At 41.7% G+C, this 24,458-nt stretch overlaps 1 protein-coding gene across 1 annotated transcript in view; it reads right to left on the bottom strand.

Moving 5' to 3' along the window:
* LOC107191040 (whirlin) overlaps window positions 1-24,458 on the bottom strand; it is a 108,871-nt gene that overhangs the window by 32,031 nt on the left and 52,382 nt on the right. Inside the window, exons 6-12 of the mRNA XM_015579986.1 lie at window positions 11,931-12,254; window positions 10,523-10,755; window positions 9,953-10,253; window positions 9,468-9,527; window positions 5,038-5,192; window positions 510-591; window positions 180-290 (exon numbers count right to left, since the gene is read on the bottom strand). Of these exons, the coding sequence (XP_015435472.1) occupies window positions 180-290; window positions 510-591; window positions 5,038-5,192; window positions 9,468-9,527; window positions 9,953-10,253; window positions 10,523-10,755; window positions 11,931-12,254 (1,266 nt within the window). The remainder of the gene's footprint in view (window positions 1-179; window positions 291-509; window positions 592-5,037; window positions 5,193-9,467; window positions 9,528-9,952; window positions 10,254-10,522; window positions 10,756-11,930; window positions 12,255-24,458) is intronic.

Raw genomic sequence — 24,458 nt, 5'->3', positions numbered from 1 at the left:
AATATTATTGTAGCACAATTATTATTAAAACATTGTCGACGAAATACGGTGACGACGATGTATCGTGTCGGTGAAATAACTGTCGATGAACGGATTAACAGCGAGATAAGGGTAACCCACAGAGACACGGGTTACCATCCCAAGAGGCAACGAAACGTATGTGAAAAGAATCGACTCACCAGATTGTCCGGATGCAGATGATGGTGCCCGTAGTCCCGTTGATTTCCGCGGGCCCCACTGGGGGAGCTGTGTCTTCGTCCACGGCCGTTCTCCAACTCGTCCTCGTAGTCCTGTAAAAGAAATTGATAAAGACCCCTTTTAACACCGTGTATCTCCGAGAACACAAGAAGAACCATATCACACTCGACGGACCCGTGTATGTGTGTGTGTATGAGTACGTTCAGTCCCCCTGAAAACAGATGATGTAGCCCCCAGCAGGCGACCCTCAGCAGGCGATCGCTTCCCCCACCCCCCTGCCCCCCTGCGAACGACGATTGTTTTGCATGTACCTGGTTCTCGCACTCGTCGTCGTTGGAGAGGGCGAGGTCGGAGGTCGTCACTTGGTGCCGCTGTGCCCTCCTGCAGCTTGCTCTGTAATTGCCAAAATTCCGATTTCAGACCATCCAACATCGCCACCATCACCTCCATGCCCCGTGCAGCCGACCCTCTAACGCCCGAGCATCCCTCGCCTCGACCACGTCCACACTCGCGACTCATGGTGCATCGAACGCACGCGGTACACTGGATTGGGTCTCGCAATTTCGTCGTTTAAGGAACGTCAAAAATGTTTTCGGGACATTCGGGAGCGGGGGGGGGGGCGAAATTGTCCTGTCGACGATTGGCCGTTGAGTGAATATTTCAGGTAAGATATTGATTACCGTTCGCGGAAATAGACCGGTGGTTCTCGAACGTGAGAGCACTTGGGCGGGGGTATATATGTCGGGCCGGGCATTCGTGAATATTTTACGGTGTTATTTGGGAAGAGGGATATATCGTTGGTTCTATTGTATCTGTATGCGTTGCGTACCTTTTTTCTGGAGGGTTTAGGAATCTTGATGGAGAAGGTGCGATCGTAAATTGGGGTTTGGTGACGGGAATGACGGACGTGAAAGTGTATCGATGCGAACTGGAATTTCTTTTGTTATTGTGTTGGAATAGAGTTCACGATTCTTGTTAGCGTTGAGTGTTTGTTTTTTATTGACTGAACGCTGATGAAATGTTGTTTGGGATAAAATTTACTGATTCCGAGATTACAGAAGTATTTATGTTTGTTTGATATTGATTGTTTGTATGGTTAAAAATTTTCTGTTACTACTTTCACATAACTCTCAATGTAATATGTAACAGTCTGCGGATGTTTATGAATGTATAGCAAATTTTATCGTGTAAAATTGGAGTAAAATAAATATTCTAATAAAAGTTAACAATGTTTATATACATATTGCTATCTACACAAGACATTCAGTGCAGGAACCAAATTCCTATCTGATTTTCATGTTTATAAATTAACCATTTTTTATATGTATATTTGTATATAATTAACCATTATTTTTAATGTAACTCTACCATCTACACAGCCAAGATGGCGTCCCTGTCAGCACCGCCATTCCGCAAATCAGTTCCGCGAGTTCGAATTGAACAGTACACGAAGTATTCTTTGTGAGACTTTGTTGAAAATTGCGTTTAAATAGTTTAGTATCAAAGATATCCTAAATGAAACGTGTATTACTCGGAAACTTAAACCATAAGAATAGAAATGATCGTAGCAATGTGAATGTTTTCAGATTTACATTATAGTAACCAAAATCGTTCGAAATTTACAATCCAATGAATAACCTCGTATTAAGTTCAAACAATATAGTGACTGGAATCTTTCTATCCTATCAACTATATGGACTCGAATAAGAATTATATCGTTCCCTAAACGCCACGAAACGAAAACTTTCGATCCGGTGTATAATAAGGTTAAATCGGATTCAACTCTTACCCAGTGAAGTTCGAAAGAAGTATGGAGCACATACGCGGTCGGGTCACCGGGACTGAACACTGACGCGATTATTCACGTGTTTCCCATCGATTATTTAACAAGCACAGCATACGTCTGGCATCGATGAACATGCATCGTTGCACAAATGCCCATAAGTCGCGCACCAGCCAAATCTATTTCCGTTCGCTCGTTCGTCCTTCCTCGAGGTTTTAAGAGTCGTTTGACTGGGTATCGATCGATCGATGTATCGCCCTCAGTAACGCGTTCAGGACGCCACGGAACAGAAAACTTTCGCGGACGATTGATCGAAACTCTCCCGATTCGCGGCCATTTCACACAATCACTGATAAACCGAACCTAAAATCGACTTCACGAGGTACTTCTTTGAATCAAATTAAAATTTTCGAAATTTTTCATTCGTGTGAATGAAAATCGATCAGAACACTTTTTCCAACGCTTGAATTTCGATCTTTAGATTACGTCAGTATGGCTGGTTCGATTGTCACAATCGATTCAACAAATATGGAGGATTCTCGTTTCTTACGAGGTTGCGGATCAGTACGGAACACACGGAGACTGTTTTTTCCGCGAACGTTTCGTCCAAAGCACGATTACCGTACTGCTAACTCTCTCGAAGCTCGTTTGTTTCATTCTGTTACCCGGGGATACGACCCAATGTTCGAAGTTCCCGCGATGGAACGAAATTTTCAAGGGCTGTTCCCTATAGACGCTCATTCTGCTGCATCAGCTCTTGTTATCGGACTGCGGGTAGGAGGATTTTAAGAATCGTCTAGGTGAGTTTGATATTCTCTTTAACTGTGCTTTTACTTTCCTTTGAATCTGATTAAACCGGAAACGATATCGTCGAGACGCTTCGTTTAATCATCCAAATACAATCTTTCTCTTAACCTAACCTAAACTTCGATATTTCATTTCGAACAATTTCTCACGACTCCCGTTCGCCTAAAATTCACTGTTTACAATGAAATTTTCGCGTGTGTACATTCGAGAATATAATTCTCCGAACGCACAGAACCGAAATCGTCAGACGTGTGTGTCGACGGATACAATCTGTCCGTGGCTGTAATTGCGGCGCGAAGAGTGAGAGGTTATGGATGTTTCGTGTGCCCACACGTGTCGCGTAGGCGGTATTTGGCGTAGGTAAATTCCGTCGCGAATCGATATCCTGACGGGGCGCGAGGAAAGTGTAGGGAGGAGATCGTTCGTGCCTCCACGGAATCGAAAACACGGGGAAATGGAATTTGCATATCTCGCCGACCGATATTGGCCCCCACCGATAGGTATCCGTTTATTCAGCGGGCGCGGGGATTAGGCAACGATGAATGTTATCGTTCCCATTGAACGTTTTTGGGAAATTCGGATTTGAATATCCGCACGATTATATTATCCGTTACTACTCTTTCTCCCGGTATTTTGCTTTTTCATCCGCGGAAATTGTATATTCTGTTATGGAATGTTGATTTTCTATTAAACACTGGGTAACAATTGATCGTCCGTTAACCGTAAATTGGTGAGTTTTACAGATTCTGTAATGAAAAGAGCTTTTTTTGGGATAAAACAATACTGTCAATGTTAGTGGATGTTTAGATGTTAAATGTGATATGTAAGCATTTCAGCGATTTCAGAACTGGTTAATAGTACAGCAGAGCCCCCTAGTGGACATGGGATACGTTCCTTTATATTTATATAAAGTTTGTTATTAACTATTTATTATAAATAATGTGAACTTAATGTTAAAAATATTTACATTATACAAGCACTGCCACAATTCTTCCGTCGTGTCATACGTGTCCGCCTTATGTGGGGGTCCGCTGTACTTCGTTGTGGTTGATTTTCACCCTTAGCAACGAAATTATTAATTTCCATTACGGATGGTTTGAACAAATCGGCCGACCACCGGTCAACGAAACGTAAAAGAAATCTCCGAGTCACGCGAATCACTCGACGTGGTTCCGTAAAAACTGATCACTAATACACTCCCTCCACCCTCTGGTTACACGCCCACGCGGGATCGACCTCTCCGCCCACGCGGGGAAGACACACAAGGACACACACGTGTTCACACGACCGAGACGTTCGTTATTTCCCTCCGTTTTCTCCGCGAGTGTCTGTCCTGTGTACACACCTGCTACTAGTCGAAGAGGGGCGGCTAGGGGCCTGAATACACGGACAGAGACGCTAAAGCCAGATCGAGCCTGCAAGGAAATGAAATATCGATGTACCACGTACATCCGACATAGAAACGCCATTACGGTTATCCCCCTGGCTTGCTTGGAATCGCGTGTTCCCTTTCCTGGTTTTTTTTCTACCGTTCTTCCCACTCTACCCCCGTCTTATCGACTCGAATTGGGTGATCAATTCAGGATGAAACTTCGACGCGCCGCGGAAGTCGAGCAATTCGGGTTCGAATCGGAAATAGGATTTCACTAGGTGGCGCCACTGTCTGTCGTGACGGCGCTCTCTGGCATATAAATGTCCATCTGGTGTAATTATTGATAAAACTGTTCAGATCTTTGGGTACGTTTGAATTGTAATGGTTAGTAGAGGTTAGGACGATGGGATGACTGACAAGGGACAGACCCCAACTGTCCGAATTCGATTTTCACGGGGTTCTGAAAAGTGATAGTGTACAGGTTCCTAATGATATACGTGAAATATTAGGTGTAGACGCTCAATTAAGTCAACAATTAAACTTAGGGACCTTCAAGATATACTGTGAATATAAGTCAAAGTTATCAAAGTTACGTTGGCGCAGTAAAACAAAAAATATTGAATTTCCAAGAATGAACAATGTTACCAGATCGTGACAAAAACTACAAGTAGTAAAATTCCACCCCTTTCTGTAAATTTTGTACTCCGTATCGTCTGAGACGAATTTTCCAAATCTCCCGTCGTTGGAAAATTTAACACGAAAAGAATGTGGACGTCCGTGATTCGAGGTTTTCGAGGAAAGCAAGGGAAGTATGCCAAGGGTCGCTGCCGGAGATCTCGGCGTGGGGTGATCCTTCGATCGAAAATCTTCTCTCGACCTGGTCCTGGGCATGTCCGCCCCGAGACCGCTGTCCTCGCTGGGCGATCTATATTCCTGGTTATCCCGTGGCAGTAACGGCCCTGTCACTCCAAGAGGATCTCCCTCGACGTCCACCAGTCGTCCTGGACGGCAACAACCACCGGTCGCGCCCCTCTGCGAGAAATCACCAGATCCCCCGGTCATGCCGTTTGCCATTTTCCATTGCCACCTCGCACCCGGTTTCGACGACCAACGAGCGCTTCACTGTCCCGTTCTTTCGTCGTTATTTTTTTGGGGGAGCTTTTACCTCGGAGACTAATCGTTCCAGCCCTCCTTAACCCTCGGAAGGTGGACGTATTTTTTAAAATGATCGAACAAACGGTGTCTGGGTCCGTATAGACTCTCATCTGTCTTTAGATGTGTTTTGGAAAGGAAATTGAGAGATTCTGATCTTCTTAGGAAATGCTAATAGAAATGATTGTGTACGCTTTAGTTAGTTTCTTGCGAACTGAGGGTGGTACATGAGGTTTTTAGGATTTTGGGAGGAAATGGACCCAGACACAGCCGTCCGAGGGTTAAACGAAATCGTCATTCGAATGTCGGAAGCATTGATACTATCGTTAGTTAGGCGAGATAGGTGATGCGCAGGGAATCGAGGGATGAAACTTTGTACAAGGGGTTGTGTGAGAGACTGCTGTAACGGAGTCCTCTATGGAATGTGTGAAGGAATGCACAGTCAGTCGTTATTAACTGACTGTTTTGATTGTACGACAGGTGAATTTTAAAGAAGCATCTATTCTGTATCTGCTCTCGGTATTATCAGAGTCCTTTCGCCTATACGGAACACATCTATACACATTCACATTCTATCGTATTCCTCCATTTCTTGTTGCCCTTCTGTGACACCAGATTGTGAAGAGAGAGAGAGAGTTCCATGAAAATGGAGTTTAAGGTTCCTCGAGACTGATCGCGAATAATTGGAATCCTGACGGTTCAGAAGAGAACGAAGCAAATTAACAGAATCACCTACCTAGTTCATTAAACGATCCATGGATCGGTGGAAGACGACACAATTTGTCGTCCCCTTCGTTGATCGAAAACGCTGATTAATTAACGACAAAGGAACCCGGTCAATGTGCCGATTTATCAACGATCTATCATCGATCACCTGCACGTTCGCCACTGTGATACAAATGGTGCTTGATTTACGATGACTTCCGGTGTCTCCCTTCCATTGGAAGATCAAGAAACCTGTCGTCGCGGGACCGTGAACAGTGAAACCGCCGCATGAGCCACCGATCATCAATCAAACATCATCGAATCGATTTGTCGACCGACTTCGCCGAAAACCACTATGGTTAATTAACCCCTGATAGACGAAGGTGATTAATGTACACACCGGTACATCGATAATTCTGATGTACTATCACGATGACGCAGAAACTATTGCAAAATTCGTAACTTCGGACCCTTAGCTGAAGAGCGTATGTGAAAATAATTCTAATCGTCCAAAATGGCATCAATCCACCGAAGAAATGAGGTGTTGCCCGGAACGATTCCTTAATTTTTTCGAAAATGGTATAGAAGTATCATCAAATGGTACTAAACGGCCATTAAATAGTGCTGAACTACCATTTATTTGGCGCTAATGTACCATTTTAAGTTAGTACCATTAAATTGGTGCTGACGTACCATTTTGAGTTAGTACCATTAATGGTACCAAAGTACCATTTTAAGTTAACAAATTTTCTTAAGGCTACTATTGCGAACATTTCCAAGAAGTAATCTCAATCATCTGGATATAATCCAATTTCTTTAAGTTCATCGTCCTCTGTTTCTATAAAAGATCGACACTCTCGTTTCCCTGTTCTTCACACGATCAATCGTTTCACGTCACCTATCGACGCCATCTAAGCAGACCAGAAACAATTTTAGGCAACAAATCGTCACTGTGAAGCCGAACGTCAAACGACAAAGCCAGAAACAGTCGAAGAAGAGAAACGGAAACGGAACCCAGTTACAAGGAGTGGAGTGTTTCACGTTTGAAACCAGATGGGTACCAGATTCGTCGCAATGGTTCCGTAATTAACGACGGGCGCTCGTTTCAACTCGTTGGCCACACGAAACCGGCCGTCACCGAGCTTGCCCGAGCTTTGGATAAGGCCGGCAGGATCGTCTCGCGGATCGTCATCTACGTTCTTTTTTTTTTTTTTTCGCTCACTCGTCGGTGAACAACGAACGAAAACCATCGAGCGTGCGTTCGAGAGCTTGGCTATAAGCCTGAAAGATTCATCAGTCGCTGGGATGATTCGTGACGCGGACCAGGCCGATCTTCGGTTCAACTACTCTCAGCGTCTCGCGATCGAGTGCGTGATCAAACGTAGATGATTGTTCGTTCGAACCAGTCCACGAGGGATTTTGAAACTACGTGTATAAGGTTACTAAAATTTTTTGGAATTGTATAAATAAACGAAACAGTAGGATCATTGCATTAACTCTTTGGCTATCAGAAGACACTGTAGTGACTTCCTGTGACGTGACTGGTTAGCCTAGAAAAAAAAATTTTAATTTAAATTCAAATAACGAATAAAGTCCCAGGATTCATTTGTAGACATTGATTAAAGATTTTTCATTCGACAAAAAATTCTTCCTTAGTCACAAATGAAGCGTTATTTATAATATTCGTTATTCGAAAAAGTATGTTTTGTATCTTTTCAAAGGAACAGTATTTTCCTCAAGGTTTCTTTCGACGCCTGCATTGATCAAGCACCCGATCGACGTAAGAACGAAAACAGAAATCCAGCAAAGCTCAGGCGAACTCGTTCGCGAGAAAAGTCGCATTTTGTACCGTCTCGGCCCGTTATAAGTCGGACGTGAAAAAAGAAAACGAGAGAGGCAAACTGCTCTAACAGCGGCATTCTGTGCTTCTTAGGTTCGCAAGCATCTAAACCTATCGCATCCAGAAACGTAGAATCATGATAAAAAATGCTCGAAGCCACGGAATTCAACGATTTTCACGATGAATTTTAGCCAAAAGGAACAATAATCGTATTATTCAACTCCTTTTTAGGATTAACACGTTAGCGCCCGTTGTCGTAGAAATTGACTGTATTTTAATTCGATTTTTGTTTCATTTTGAACCCAATAGTACTCTTAATACAGTAAAACAACTTCTTTTCACATTAATTCTTAAATATTGATATTTCCATAAATATCCAGAGTCTACCCACGAATAGAGGTAGCAGGCCAACAATCAAGCGCCAACGTGTTCTAAACCGATTGTTTCTCCGGGCTTCGAACATTTACAATCAGCCGTGAGCGAAGCGCTACGCAAGACAACCCCGTCTCGAAACGCTACTCGAATCGACAAGAACACCGAGCCCGTGTGAACGGATGCGACAACGGCTGCCAGAAAGCGCACACTACCAACTACGCGAAATCATAATCAGAACACAGGCAGAGAGACAGAGAGATAATAATAGTCGGTAGGAAAAAGAGGAAGAAGTAGAAGAAGCGATAGAAGACAGACCAAGAAGATGCTTCTACGAGAGAACAGAAGAAAAAAAAGGAAGAAAGAATCAGTTAATCGGGGTTGCAGGAAGATCTCCGAGTCATGCTTCACGGATCACCGCGATAGCAGAGAGCCAATTAAGCGAAAAACAAAAGTTCATCCTCTCGGATCTACGTTATTCCCCGTTACTAGATGCGCGTGACACGTGTGTGATTCTTGGTGATTCGACGATTCCCTTGGACGGGCTCCGGGGGGCGGTTCTCTTCCGTTCTTGGTCCCTCCTCTGTCTTCTTCGACGTGTTATATACGTTACTCCTCCTCCTCTCGCACCTCTCCAACCGACAATGAGTTTTTTTCTTCCTTCCTCCGTCGTCATTGCTGCTTCGCGTTCGTTTTTTTAGCCCGTTATCTCCTTATACCCCAGCTCGAATACCGATTCGACGTATGCATTCGGGGTTCGCCACGTGGCTGCTATCGTGGGGGCGGGGGTGGGGGATGGAAATCTTTGCGCGCTAATTGGATACATTCAGTGAGGGGTACACGAGCATACCGAATCGTCCCCTTCGTCGCGAGCAGCCATTCGAGCGAATCGTGCCCGCCCCGTGGCCCCTCCCCCGCCGGAGGCTGGACAGCCACGGGACGGATCCACACGCGGAGACGGTTGCTCGCGACGACCAGCGACAAGAAAGGTAGAGAAAACAGTTATAATATATATATATGTGTCTAATAGTTACAATGGACACACGCAAGAACACAAGAGTGAGAAAGACAGAGACAGAATAGTTTCTATACATGTCCCGAGAAATGGATAGAAGGATAGACAGAGATAGATAGAAACAGAGAGAATAATACTGTGTGACAGGTGAAAGAGATTCGTGTGAGTTTCACGCGTGAGCTCGTGTGTATATATGTGGAGTACGAGTAGTTGTTTCACTTACCGGAAGATCGTGGATGGAGGGCGTCACTACTAGATCCGAATGGGCGCGGTCGCCTTTTCTCTGAAACAGATGGATAAATTAATTTTGTACCATGATTTAAAATATCGTTCAATTCGGGCGGGGCAAAACTAGGACGAAACCACGCCTTCTAGTGAAAGCCACGCCTCCTGTGGGCGGAGTAAAGATAAAGAGATGATTAGTCTAACGAGTGGGGGGGCAGCAAATATATGACAGGAACGGATTCTTTTCTGCAAAATCAGACTTTATACAAGTGGGATAAAAGGGGTCCTAGATAAAACAGAGGTGAGTATCATCTACTCCAAAATTATCTAGACTTCTGTGATAAGTCACGCCCAGAGGGACGATCTCAAATGTGGCTAGGTGACAGCTCCTTTTACTCACGTTCCGTGGGAGGAGCAAAGACGTAGAACGGAAGATCATCAGGAGGTAAGTGCAATTAGTTAATGTTATTATATAAAGCGTACCCTTGCCATGGCTACACGCGGCCTATACACAAGATCATCGAACACGGCTCTGTCTTTGCTGTCGACGAGTTCCCTGAGCTCGGTCAGCAGAGACAGCTTCTCGGGGGTGTTCAACAAGTCCCCCAAACTACCTATCAACTCTTCGATTGTCAATCGGCGGGTTCTATAGTCGGCCAGAAGCTGCGAGAGCACTGCTCTCTCGCTTCTCGCGAGCACCACCCTCGCTTTCTCCTCCACCATGGAGATAGTCGCGGCAGACACTGTGTGGACGCCGCTACGGTGTCTCCAGTCGCTTGTGACGCTACAACAAGAAATTAAATTGAAATGTCTAGTATATTTAATTTAGAATTTCTTTGATCTTAAACAGTTGCTTAAGACTTAGTTTCATGAAAATACACCCAAGTGTTTAGAGCAATTGGTTGTCATTAACATTATAGATTCGATTCGGCTAACAATCGTCATCTTCAGCTTTAAATCCATGGTATGTAATGCTAATACCAGGTGAGTCAGTTCGACTGTTGCAATGTTAATTGAACTATAGGATATTTTTGAAAAGGACGATTAACGTACGAGGGACTCGGTGGCCGATGATTGCCAGGGCTCTCCAGCAACAAGGGATCGTGATCGGAGTACCTAGACGTTGGCATCACGATCGGCTGACTGGTGGTACACGAATGTGGCACCTTTCCCACGTCGCGAATCAGCAAAGTCATCCTTTTGTTCGTCTTCAGGATCTGCACCGCCTCGTCGTGGGTCGCCTCCTCGAAGCTCTGACCGTTCACTTCGATTATCTGATCGCCTACCTACAAATACGAAATTCAACAAAACTTTTAACGATGTTCTATCGAAGATTATAATAAAAGAATTAGCAGGAAGTAAAATTATTATGAAAATGAACTTTAACGATCGAGGTAAATTTTAATAATATCTGTTTTCGGGAAGCAAGTATAATTTGAGGTTAGAATGAATCAACAGTTGGGAAACCGATCATCAAATTTTCTTTAGAGGTTAGGTTGCCCATCGAACGTCGTCGAATCTTCCGGATTGTTAACATCGCGCCGATGTAGCGCCGTTTCGATCCGCATTCGTAATCAAATGTACATACACGACACCCGTTCGATCACGAAAGGCTAATTAATTCCTCCTGACATTGGGTCGCACAACCGGCTAATTGATTTCATTCGTTATTCATGAACTTAGCATTACGTCCATTGTGCTATAGCTGAAACGGAACCCCTACACCAAGCTATTAACCTTTATCCGTCTTTTCTCCATGAATATCCAACGAGAATTTATACGATCTATAAACCAATAGAACCAAAATCAGAAAATACAGTTTCAGTTCGAATATCTTAGTTATTGAATATAGATTATTAAATTAGATAATTGTTCAGTAGAAGACAAAGAGTGGTTTTGTAACAACGCACGATGTAGGGCAAAAACGACTTATCGCGTGAAAACCAAAAATGCCAGATAGTTCAAATTAGACTTAAAAGACAGAGAAGACTTCTCTGAATATATTATCATATAACAGTTACACGGATTCCGTGTTATATGGAGATTGCCTGTATTACAAACTAAAACACAGTTCAGTAGACTCGCGATAATTGCCCGCATTTGAGGCTCTAGAAGGGGCAGTTCTAGAAAACGAATAATAATCGAGAGCCAATAGATCTCGTATTTCACCAGTGGACGTTCCTAACTTAATTTGTCCCTCGTTGTCAAATTGACCCAGTGGTAAAAATGAACACAATGAAGTGATAAATAGTTAAATTTGTAAATTCTTTACAATAAAAATCACAAAGCCTCAGCAAAATTTACCTACACATGACAGAATGACGTCATTTCTTAGGAGAAAACTGTATCAAATTGACACAAGGGACGGATGAGGGTTAAATATGAGTAGGAGATATTCGGAACAGAAATTTATCCAGCAGGCAATTATCGCGAGTCTACTACTCTAATTTCGCGTTCTTACCAGTAGACCAGCACGGTCGGCCACGCTGTCCTTGTCGACTCCGGTCACATAGATCCCAAGGCCGTACTCAAGGCCGCCTCTGATCATCAAACCGAGCGATTGCCCTGGTTCGATGCAGAGCTCGACCTTCCTCGTCCTTGGGCAGTACCTAGTGTCACGGGACTGGTAAAGCGGCGGCGGTGACGCTGGACGACCCTGACGGTCCATCCAACTGCAGGATTGCTGACGACCGGAAGTGGACCAGACCGGATGACCGACTCTGCAACGGGGATCCAGGGCTGGTCCCCGTACCGTCATGCTCAGAGTTCGGCAGGACTTCAGCATCTGAGAATCGGATCGAGAGTGTTCTTCAAAAGGTTTGAGTTTATTGATATTATATCGCGTTACTAACAATGTGACCGACGACACATGATGGTGTCACATGACTGTCGATTGGTGTTTTTCAAATGTACAAAGTTTTGGAATTTTTTTACATGCATAGAAAACACCATATTTTGGTAATTCTCGACGAAAAGCAGTCGTCATTATTGTCGTTCTATTATTGTCTTAGTTATTAACGTATAGGTAAATAAGTGTCTGTATCATGATAACAGGCTCTGTCGGGTTAAATAGTACGATTACTTAACGCTATGCAAGCATGAATAACTGATTTCCATTGTTGGTAATCTTGTTACGTCCTTATAAATCCTCGACTCACTAACCAATTACATTTATACCGTGGACAAAAGACTTTAATACCCTGGTTATACCAGGTCACATAAGTCCGAATAAATCGTTTCTCGATCCTTAAATGAATTTAAGTCTGGAATAATAGATCCTAAAGACGACAAGTAAACGAAAGGGCTCAAACACAATCGATACCAACAGTAATACAATAAAGCTCGCTAAAATACGATAATAAAAAAGTAAACTGGAATTAAAGATACATAAAAGACAGAGGAGAAATACTTCCTAGAGTAAAATAAACTGAGGAAACCGAAAGAACATCATAATTTTCTATTCCATAAATTATCAAATTCAGCTAACGAACCTGAAGTCTGTTCCAAAAATCTGACCAATAAGTAACGTAATCCAATTTCAATAATATCGTCTCGACGAGAAAAAGACTTGCTCGTGTTCTTTGAAACGAATGGAAAAAAGTGGTATTTATCAAAGTGTCAACGAAGCGAGATGCTGTCCTTTGAAATGTTATTTACGATTCAGGACGGTCCTATTATGCAAAAGAATCCATGACACGTATGAGCTAGAGAGGGGGAAAGGATTTCTCGACGTCGACCTCAGAATAGATCGCTTATACAATAATATACATGCTATGCCTCAGCAAACTGAAAGAAATCATTGTCCGTGAAGGGTTTCCTCCGAGGCAGCCTTGGCAACTGAAACTGGGGGGACAATCGGCGCGCGTGTGAGGTCAATGAGGAACGAACGATTCCTATACTGTAACAATAACCTTATAAACATATTCTATTGCACTTCTTGACACGTAACGGAGCTTATTTCTGCTCCCATACCAACGTAAGCAAGGACAGGAGATTACAAAGTTACTTATTGTTTTAACCCCTTAACTACAGACGACCCAGAGATGAATGATCCGATGAGTACTTGTTTCCTAACACGTTTAACCTTTTGACTGCGAACCACTCGGAAGCTTAACGCTCGTTACATATGTTCTTTATTAATACTTTAAAGAACATCCAACTGTTTATATAAATTTTATAAAATGTAACAACTGTAGTTCTCACAGAAGAAGCGTACGATGGATGCAAAGCAACGGAGCAGATTCAATACTGGTCATTTCTAGATATCTTGTTACAACGAAGAACGCCTAAATGCGCTGTTCGCAGTCAAAGGGTTAACCTTGACCCCCTAACTTGCTTTACGATTTTTTTCAAGTCCACAGTCTCCAGACTTACTTGCCTAAAACAACAGAAATTCTGTATTTATCTCAAATATATATTTAATCTAAAAGTTAAATATTAATACCAGCAAAATCGTGTTTCATTACGACTCAAAGAAAACGAATAATATTCATGTTTATCGAATCCCATATTAAATGCTCCAAGGCAAGGGGTTAATTTTGGACGTCCAGTAATTGAATCGAACCCATTCAAACTAAAATGGGATAATAACCAATTGAATGTTATTTTCCGTTTTTTGAATATTGGCTGTCACTCACTGTCGATTGGAAATTCAAAACCGCCTCGCCAGGTGGCGTTAGTAAAAGAAAAAATTCAAATTCGTCCCCGAAACGTTAACGATTTAATTAACGTTTGATCCTATTGAAAGTTAAATTATCTCTACAATATCGCCAGATGAAGCCATCGTCAATGGCCAAAGATCAACATGTAGACGTAGAACGCTTGTTTCCTAGCCAAGAAATAGACAGTTGATCAAGTCGATCCAACACGGTGGCATTATCGACGGGAGAATTGGCACGTGGTACGGTCAACAAGGAGCAGACAGTGCGTTTCGCGGTGACGCCGCCGCTCCGGTAGCCAGGATATCGATCTCCTGGCGGCGGCCCCCCAGTGACGTCACATCCTGCCTATCCTTGACCCAGCCCGGATCCCAGCGTCCTTAGGACTCGACCGTTTTCTGGCCCGCGTACGAGCCGACAAGATGAAATTTCGGTCGTATCTATGCGCGGGAATATGTGCTGGCGTCACTCGACTTACCCCACGGAGGATCCTTCAGGATCGCGAGGAATCTGTTCTCGAGATTGCATAAATTTACCGTGTCTCGAAGGCTGAATGCTGCGAGCCATTCGAGAAGAGGACACAGTTAATCTTGTGCTTGAGATGACAGGAGGATCGAGGATGATGCCATTAAAATACGATCTATGATTGTCAAGGAAAGATTTCAATTTTCATCTTCAACCCCTCTAGAGTCCAGATCGTATTTGATTGTACGAGGAGTTTATTTTCTACTCTCGGGTCTGAATTTTTGGGACATTTAGTGGTCCTGAAGGAAGTCCACGGTTTTTTGAATGATTAGGTGTACCAATAAATAATTGACTGTACTTTCATAGATTTAATACTTATTTTTCTAGATCGCGGGAGTCTATGCTGTTTTAGTGGTATCGGTTCTCGTTCTTTAACCCTGCTGTTCTCCACGGATCTATGTGACCCGAAATGAAGATTATATTTCAATAGATATTATATTTTCAAATATTCGCTTTTTTAAATTTTTACATCTACTTTCTGTGTATTTTCCATTTCTGAAGAATACATCATTTGAAATAATTTTAGTGAGTTAATATTCATCGCTATTTTACGAAAAGAAATAATGGATTACTGATTGCTACACCTAATTTTCGTCATAGAATCAGCTACAGTGTCTACAACCGTAATAGTCTACGCAACGTCGTTAATTAAAAGAATTCCATAAGAAATATGTTCACTCAATTTCACGTAGCAGAACCTAGTTAAACCATTACTTGCAATAAAAAATTTCTGGCCCTATTTGCAATCTTGTTACGACTAAGAGAAGTCTTAAGATCTTAAAGAATGGATGTAAACGTGTAAACGCAGAAGGAAAAGACTCAGGAGACCTTTCACATAACTTTAACAATTAACATTCAACCCATGAGAGATTTCAAATGGAATATAACCAGTTTTCCCAAGTACGAGACAGTTATGAATCCACGGAGAGGCAGCTCTAAGCACCAGTACAATATAATCCGTGACAGATTTCTATCTGGAGTGGGAGGACAGGGACGAGTAACCTTTTAACCAATGGACGACAATATCGTTCCAGGACGCCTCGCAGGACCCACGCAATTATCATGGTCGTTTTACGCGATCGTCGCCACGGCGAAACAATACACAAATGCAAAATGGAACCCGCGCTTCGCGTGCACCGCAACGATTAAAAAGCCACGCGCTGATTCTTATCCGCGATAATCCCGCAGTTGTACACTTTTTTCTCGGTCAATTAGGCTCCTGAAAAAGTGTGCACAGAGTGTTTGCATTTTCCCAGCGTTCGAAACGTCGCTTCCTTAGTGGAAGTATACCAATAACTTTAGAAGAGGTAATACGAAAGGTGTACCAATATGTAATCCAATATGGCGGTCGTACACGTATGGCGTGTCTCCCATCTGTCGATTAACGACCAGAACAATCCTGTCATCCGCAGAGAAACGTACTCTACTTCCCCGTTTTATTATCTCCGATGTTTAGGGGACACTTAACCCAGAAACGCGAAGTCGCAAAAATGGCCACGATGTTCGTAAATATATCGGGAACGATCGTGGAATATTTTCACGTATGAATATATATTATATTTCGATGGAATTCTTGATATCTTTTGTTTCACCCTTTCGAGACTGACGGGATATCATTGAAGTAATTTCTGTGGTTGTTAGGAAAAATGCCACGCGTTACATGCTTTCACATTTGAGATACAGTACATTTTCGATGAGTGTTCGAAGGCTCCTCGGCACTTTTGAGTCAGTACTTGGAATTATTAAATAATTAATAATTATAATCACTGCATTCCTAATGAAAGGGACTACTATCATTGTAGGTGTTTAAAAAAAGGTGATTCCATTTTAAGAAATGAAGGTGACCTTGATAACTCTCAAAACAATGACATAAGAACCAAAATTTTTTGGCATCGTGTGAGCCCCATTGACGTATCTTTAAAAACAATAAAGATATTTGAGGTGCAATCGTTAGGTGACTCACCCTGTATATCTCCATAGATCGTTGATTTTACACGTCGAAACTTTTGAAATTTATACATCCTCTATTGAATTTTCATCGACGGATTCTCTTTCACGAAAGGATGACCGCGTTTCCCCGTTCATATATTCATTCGACGGGGATCACAGGAATCGCGAGTGGAAAGTGTTACCCCCGGTCCCGTGAGCTTTAATGGACCGATAAAGTAACACTTTCCGATCCCGGAGCGGCTCGAGTAACTCGATTCCGTCGGAACACGGGTGGGCTTACGAGCACATCCTGATGGGGTTGGGGGTCGACGTGAAAAAAGTCAATTCCGTCGCCTGGAACTTAGTTTCCCATCCACTACGGGAAATTCATGCTAGTGTCTCGATAGTCGTCCCCTCTATCAATCTTTCGCGAACTTTTAATTCGTTCCATTCGACCTCGTGGTAATGTAAAATACGCGTCAAATGATGAATTTGGGGGATTCAATGGAGATGATCGTGTACAGAAAAATTACGGAATTGTATCTAAATAAGAATAATTATGGCAGTACGGTGGAAACCCTCTATTAGACGGAGGATAAGCTCTGTGATGTCTGAATCCGTGTTATAGTCACATGAGAGGTACCAAATGTTAATCTTCATCAGGATAGAATGGAGAAGTGCGTCAGAAGCTGTCCGAATAGGGTAAACTAACCAGTAATGACCATTAGGCAAAGAAATATAATTATAAACTTTTAATTCTTAACAGACAGAAATATTATTCGTTTTCTTTGAGTCAAAGTGAAATACTAGTTTGTTGATATTAATATTTAACTTTTGAAGTAAATGTACAATCGCGATAAGTACACGAATTCCTTTTGTTTCTGGGGAATTATTGATGATAAAATAATTTGGAAATATATGGAGACTGCAGAAAATCATTCAGCAAGGGATTAATAAAGGCTGTTTGAAATTATCCTGCGATATTGACTCTACGGAAAAATGTTCTAACAGTATTTAAATAATTCCCTCTTTGCAATATACGTGTCTGTCATATTTGGCTGACGTGGCAGTCAAAGTGTCAAGGGTTAAGAAACGGGAAAACGAAAGTTTTTCGCGAACGAAACCCAATAGAAAAACACCTCGATATAGCGTCTTCTCACCCCCTTTCTTCTCCTAAACTTGACGCGACGCGGGAAAAGCAATTTCGGATCGATCTGACGTCGTGTGCAGGCGAACGTGTTCCCGTACAAAATGCCTCTTGCCCATCGGCGACGTCGGGATTCCGAGGCAACTTCCGCGGGGCCTGACTTCGTGCATTATGTAGAGAAAATAGATGACGGGAATCCGCCAGAGGAGGACGCCGGGACGCCTGGCGCCTCCGTGGCCGCGACGACGCCGAAGGGCGCAAGAAAAAAAAGGGGAAGAAAAGTGAAGACGGTGGGGGAACGTTAAGAGGCTGCTGGACAGGCAAGTTTCATTGGCGTGGCAGTTCAGGAAAGATAAAAACTTTCTTATGTTCGTAATGTTTCATTGTTTTCCCCCTTTGACAAGCGTGTAATGCTCGAACGGTAACTTCTGGAGGAAAACAAGCGTCACAGGACGATTCTGGTGGCTCGATTTTCGAACCAGAAACGTGTAATATTGTGATAATGGAAGGTACTAGTGAGAAGAACGTAAGGATTCAGGTGCAATGAGTATATACTCACGGTCACTTTATGGGAAAAGGATAAAATATACTCTTTCATGATTTGACCTTTCTGGGAGTCCAATCTATTGTTCTAGTAATTTTTCTTTAATTCTGTGCGATAATTGCATTTGAATTTAGTTTAGAAACGTTTATTTAGTGTAAGACAGTATGTGCAAGGTAATTTTGTTCCAGAGAATGCCAACTATGAGATAACTCGTAGTTGAAACATTGCAAAGAGGCTGGATTATTTAAACATCGTTACAAAATTTTTTATAATAAAGGAAGGCGAACATCGTTCATTAAGTAAACCCATATATTTTCTACGATTTATGACTTAAAAAACGAAATAAGCGTGTCTGGCTACGTACGGCCTTTTTCACTGTGGCAGTTAACCCGATGTCTGACCATTGACGTAATTTTCTACTGGCTCTATGCACATACAAGATTCCCATGATAGAAAAGGTTGACCTATATTTCCAATAATTTAGAATCTACAATTACCCAGAAAGCAGGGGATATAACAGCTTCTAAAAAAGTATCTAATTTTGCAAAATCAATATTAAGTCAAAACCGCCATCATTTTTTTCGTGAGGGGAATCGCCAGATGTCCGAGAAATGTCGTAAATATATGTATAGAAAGTGACGGGGAATATTTTCAAGACTAGACTGAACAACGATGAACTACAGGGAATGGTGTCCGGCAAATGTACTCGAAACAAAGTCCCATTCGTTAAATTCACCATTGCTGTAAATGAATTCAGTGGAAGAACATGCCATAAATCACACAAACTTTCCTGCCCCCCGTCCCTCAATGTGTATGTGTGTCTACCGTGTCTGGTTTGCCCACGCTTCATGCACCGCGTCGTCTACGAACCATTACGAAATAACGAGCTGCCGCTACCGTTACGCTTTACGACAGCCGTGTGCAATTTAATCCGCCGGTTCGTCCAAACGTTTACGCCCGATCGATGTCAGACGAGACGCAGACACCCAGCCGGATGGAAACTACGTTCATAATATGAGGTAGCCTCGGATGCTGCCGTTAATCTACAACCTTTTCGAAAAATAAACTTTAGAATTCTCCAAGAACATTATCTACATAGACCTAATCCTAGGGGAACGATTCGGCCAACGGTTAAAAATATCAAATTCCCGCACAGTAATTGTAAACTCTTGGGATTCGAGTTCAGGCATTAAAATTCCACCTGAAATCTTCCGATAACTTCATTCTCGTTACACCACTCGGGTGAAACCGAATCAAACACAATTTTCATGCACGACGTCGAGTTTGTTCAGCCACGGAAGATAAATTCGGAGGACGGTAGTTGGGGCTAACAAAAGCCGCCAGAGTTCGCGGAAAAGTCGAAACCTAATAAGAGGACCCTTTTTGCTCTTCCCGTTGTATCAACAAAACTTCGTTTCGACGGTGGTAACGAGTCGAGTGACACTGTTACACCCGGGGAATGAGCCGAGCACACCGGAAACTTAATCCGTGGATCGTACGAACTGGGTCAACCATTTGACCCATCGCGATCGTTCGGGAATCATGGCTCCTCCAATTTCCGGGGACATTCGGGTCAAGGCTGCCTCCTCCGTTCGTTAATTAACAGATTCTCAGCGTGGTTCGTAATGCTTCTTTTCATATTTCTTTTTTTTTTTTTTTTTTTTTTTTTTTTTTTTTATTTGTTTCTTTCATCGTCACACTCTTTTGCGATATCGATCCCATCGACGATAAAGGAATGGTACCCTTTTCAATCTCAGGTCTCGATTGGAACTGTCTGAAAAGAGGCTTCCCCATTTCATTCTGTAATTATTTAACGATCACGAACATATTATTCGTTCGTTTCGTTGAGATTGTTTATAGAAATATAAATTATTGTGAATAAATTTGAGTGAACTGAAGTTGAATATAGATCTGTTCATTGTGTTAAGGATTTTATCAAGTTTCGAATGATATATAAATTTTATTAAACTGTTATTATGTGCACTGGTGCGTAAAATATTATACCATGTGCATAAAATCCGGAATCTACTCATTACTCGGTCGCAATCCCCTCTATCCCCAAAATTTTAATTCTCATAGATCAATCTTCTTCTATTTTTCTATCAACCGTAAGGAAGTCTATAGTCACTGTGTAAGGAGCATATGAGATCATCTATATTATTAATATACAGTAATTGACGTATCTGCAAAAACCTTGTTTCGAGAAAAGAGCAATTACTTTATTATTACTCATAACCCGAAATATGTAAAAATTTCAGATACGTCAGTTAGACTTAGCAGAAAAGTATACGAATTGTCCGAATATATTCATTCAAAAGAAATTTTTCATTTCTTTTAACTTTCTCTAGAACTTCCCTTAAAACGTCCATCTTTTTCCACTGTACACACCGTACGTGGCTGCAATGGCAACGAGTGGATTAAAGGATCCCAGTTCCGTCCTTATTTTCGTTGTTTCTATCGGACGCAAACACTTTAAGGCGTCCCATTCCTTTTTCATTTTTCCGCACCGTCAGATCTGTTTATCTTGCTCGACTTCCTTGCGTGTCCACTTCGGAGGGTGAGGGTACGTGGAACAACTTTCAAGGCCGTGAGGATTCCTCGATCGCAATCTCGCGAGATTGAATTTCTCCGAGTTTCCCGAGATGTACAATAACTTCGCGAAACTGAGGGAAAAAGAACGGCCAACCAAGCGGTTCGAGTGAATTCGCACGGACAACTGGAAGCAATATCGGTCGAGGATACAAAACAACGAGGCTCGAGTTTCTTCGCGGAACACCGGAGTCGACGATACCATACACTTCTAATGGATTTCTGTCTCATCACTTATTCAACAAGCCGTTTTATAAATACCGTTTAATGTTCTATACATCGTTCGTGGTTCATATTTTCTGTCCAACGGACTTGTCGATAATTTTAGGTTAGGTTTTAAGCCTAATGTTCTATAGGTACATCGTTTATGGTTAATTATTTCTGTGGAACAGGCTTCTCAATAATTTTAGGTTAGGTTTTACGTTTAGCGTTTTATACATTGTTTGCAGTCAATAATTTCTATATGCATAATGGACTTGTCAGCATTTTTAGGTTAGGTTGTATCTATAGCCAACAAGAATTGATCTCTGTCCACGCAGAAAAACGAAATACCTAATAAAAAATCAACACGTTGAAGAATGTATACAAATTTCTATATGTATAAGAAGATGTGATGACTTTTGGCGCTGACAACCGCTATGAAAACACTCGAAAACCTAAAAGCATAATCTTGCAATTTTCCGCACAAGTCTAGCGGATAGACAGTGTCTCGGAAGAAAAGCAAATTTTTCGTGATTATTCGAAAGTGACGAAAACCATCGCCGTAGGGGTCTGAAATATTCGAAATTCCGAGGCAGTTTTCACCCACCAGCAGCAGCAGCCTTTCCGCCGCGTGCCAGCCCCGATACTCTGATGGCCCATTGTCGACGGGGCTTTTGTCTCGAGGTTGCCGAGCCACTACGAGAGTATGACGAGCGACCGGATCCACAGATACCCATCAGAAGCGTTTACACCAGAGATTACTTGCGGCGTGGGTACCGAGCGACGCTCCTTTCCATTCCGACCAGTCGATAGAGTCCCTTCCCGATTTTTCCCCTCGTCGCCGTCATGGAATTTTAGGCCTCGAGGCACACAAGGCAACTTTGGTGCCCTGAAAATTCCGAATTCTTTTTAAACTCCGCAGGTTTCTAGAGAACCTCGATAGAAGCGTAGGGAAATTTTTCGATATTGCTGATATTGGGTTCTTTAGGGTGAAACAACCCTTTAAAGGTTAATGTGTCTTTTTTCAGTCTTGAAAAGTAATGTAAATGTCAAAAAAACCGTTAGAATGAAAATTTAATGAATTCTTATGATTTGTAGAAGTGTGTAATGAAATTGTAAAAACTTTGTTTTTTAAATAAATAAATAAATAAACAAACGAAATGTGGACAATTTTATTACACTCTTCTATAGAGCATAAGAATCTATTAAATTTTCATTCCAGGAGTTTTTTGATATTTACTACAGTTTTCAAGATACACAGGGAAATATGAAAAGACGTATTAATATTTAAGGGGTGGTTTCGCCCTGAAGAACTAAATATCAGCAAAAACGAACAATTTCCTTATGCTTCTATCAAGCCCCCCTATAAATCTGTGGAGTTTAAGAAGAAATCGGGATTTTCAGCGTACCTAGGAAAGTTCACTTGTAAGTGTCAATGACAACGTATGATTTTGAGATATTATACATACTCATTATGACACGTGAGCCACATTATACTTACATCTTGCAACTTAAACTATGAATGATTATGTGAATTTCTATTTTTATATACTGGTTTACCAATTGGCGGACAGAACAGAATGTTTTCCGTCGACAGTAAAATTGTTGGCGGTCTGAGAGGTTTTGTCGAAGAGACCAGAAATACACGCGAAGTCTCGTTTGCGCGAAAAGCAGCAGACTTCGAAGAAATTGTCTAGAGATAGATCACCGTCGCGTGGGACGATAACGCTGTTGAAAGTTTCACTATAACCAACCCCCAGTTCGCCCTCCAATTTTCCATAATCTCTACGAGCTGCTTAGAAGTTAAATTAAATACCGGGGGTAGATCCTGCCAAATGCTCCCTCAGCGGAATCGAGGGGGATGATCTTGGCGAAATTGAGAGACACGAGCTCGAAGAAAATGCGGAAAAAAAATTAATTCCCAAAGAAATCCTGCTGCGGTTATTATTTAACACTAGAACCACCAAGCAAGTCAAAATGACCTGCCAATACATTTTTACAACGATGATTAAAATGTTATAACAATCCATTTTCTCAGATCTTTTGTAACTTTTATTACAATACGACATTAAAGAAATTAGTTCATTTATAAATCTGTAAATTTTCAAAACTTTCACATATTTATCGATCGATCGAAAAAGATATGCGTTTATCGTTGGTAGTTCTAGTGTTAAATACCACCGAATGGGAATGCATATTTTGGTTATGTTAATCATAGGGAATAAAGGAGCAAAAGGAAAGCAAGAAAATCACTTGTCTCAGTGAATGTCTCGGATTCACTCGCCAGATAACTCGAATCGCAATTCAATCGTGAGCCCATCCGGTATCCCCGATCGATGGAAGGTTTCCGTAACTTCTAAGGTCGCTCGTAAATACAGGGACGACTTCGATCGTGTTCGACGGCAATCGGTGTGTCCTCACGCGGACGATTTAACGGTGATTTTTAATTGCGATTAGGAACGTAGCCAGGCTACCGTGTTTGGGCAACCGTTCCAGAATCGAATGTCTCGATATAACGAAGGAAAAGTGGGTGGGTCTGGGCTTGATAGATGTGGTACAGGTATACCCCTGTATTCGAATATGCTGCATCGAGCCAATTTCTCATTTCTATTTTTTTGCAATAAATATTATTAACATACGATCAACACATTGGCGACACGGAAACAAAAAATAAAAACGTAGTAAAATCTCTCATTCGACATGGTTTATTTCGTATAAAATGGTACTATTTTTTGCATTCGAATATTATTGGTTTTCTCACGGATGATATTTTCAGTTTGGTATCAGAGTTCGATGGACAAATAAATAGAGGAGACCGGGGATAGTTGTCACGGTTTTTAATTGACAATTTTTTCTCTCTCTAATTATTAAGTACTGAAACATTTTCTTCATAGTAACAGAAAAGGTAGATATTTGTGATTTAAAAAAAAATACTAATGTTGTAATGCCTGTGTAAATACCTGTTGATTTGTTGTTAATTAGAATAATGTAACATGTGACAACCAGCCCCACAGTTGGGTTAGTTGTCTCATGCAACAGTTGTTTTGTCACAGGTATCATAAATGGTAAGATTTTTATTAAAATATTTGAAAGATGAATCTTCTAAGAAAAATTATTTGCAGAAGATTGGAATATGTAATATAACGTAAGTGAATTTGCGATTCCTGCAAAATTCTTACTTACGAAAAGCAGTACATTTTATTGTACTGAGTTTGTCTGAGATTTAGTAACGAAATAATACGAAATGTAACAACTAGTCCCGGTTTGCCCTAAATCTTTTAGCAAAAATTTAATTGGTTGCCAATGTGTTAGGAAGAAATGTTAATAATAACGATTAATAATTAGGCATTTTTTGGTGCTTTGAATGTACTCAGCTTGTAGCTATTACTATAACAA

Source organism: Dufourea novaeangliae, unplaced genomic scaffold (genome assembly GCF_001272555.1).
Source record: "Dufourea novaeangliae isolate 0120121106 unplaced genomic scaffold, ASM127255v1 scaffold221, whole genome shotgun sequence".
NCBI classification, from domain to species: Eukaryota; Metazoa; Arthropoda; class Insecta; order Hymenoptera; family Halictidae; genus Dufourea; species Dufourea novaeangliae.
Note: the sequence above shows the minus strand (reverse complement) of the source record. Positions and strands in the feature narration are given on the sequence as shown.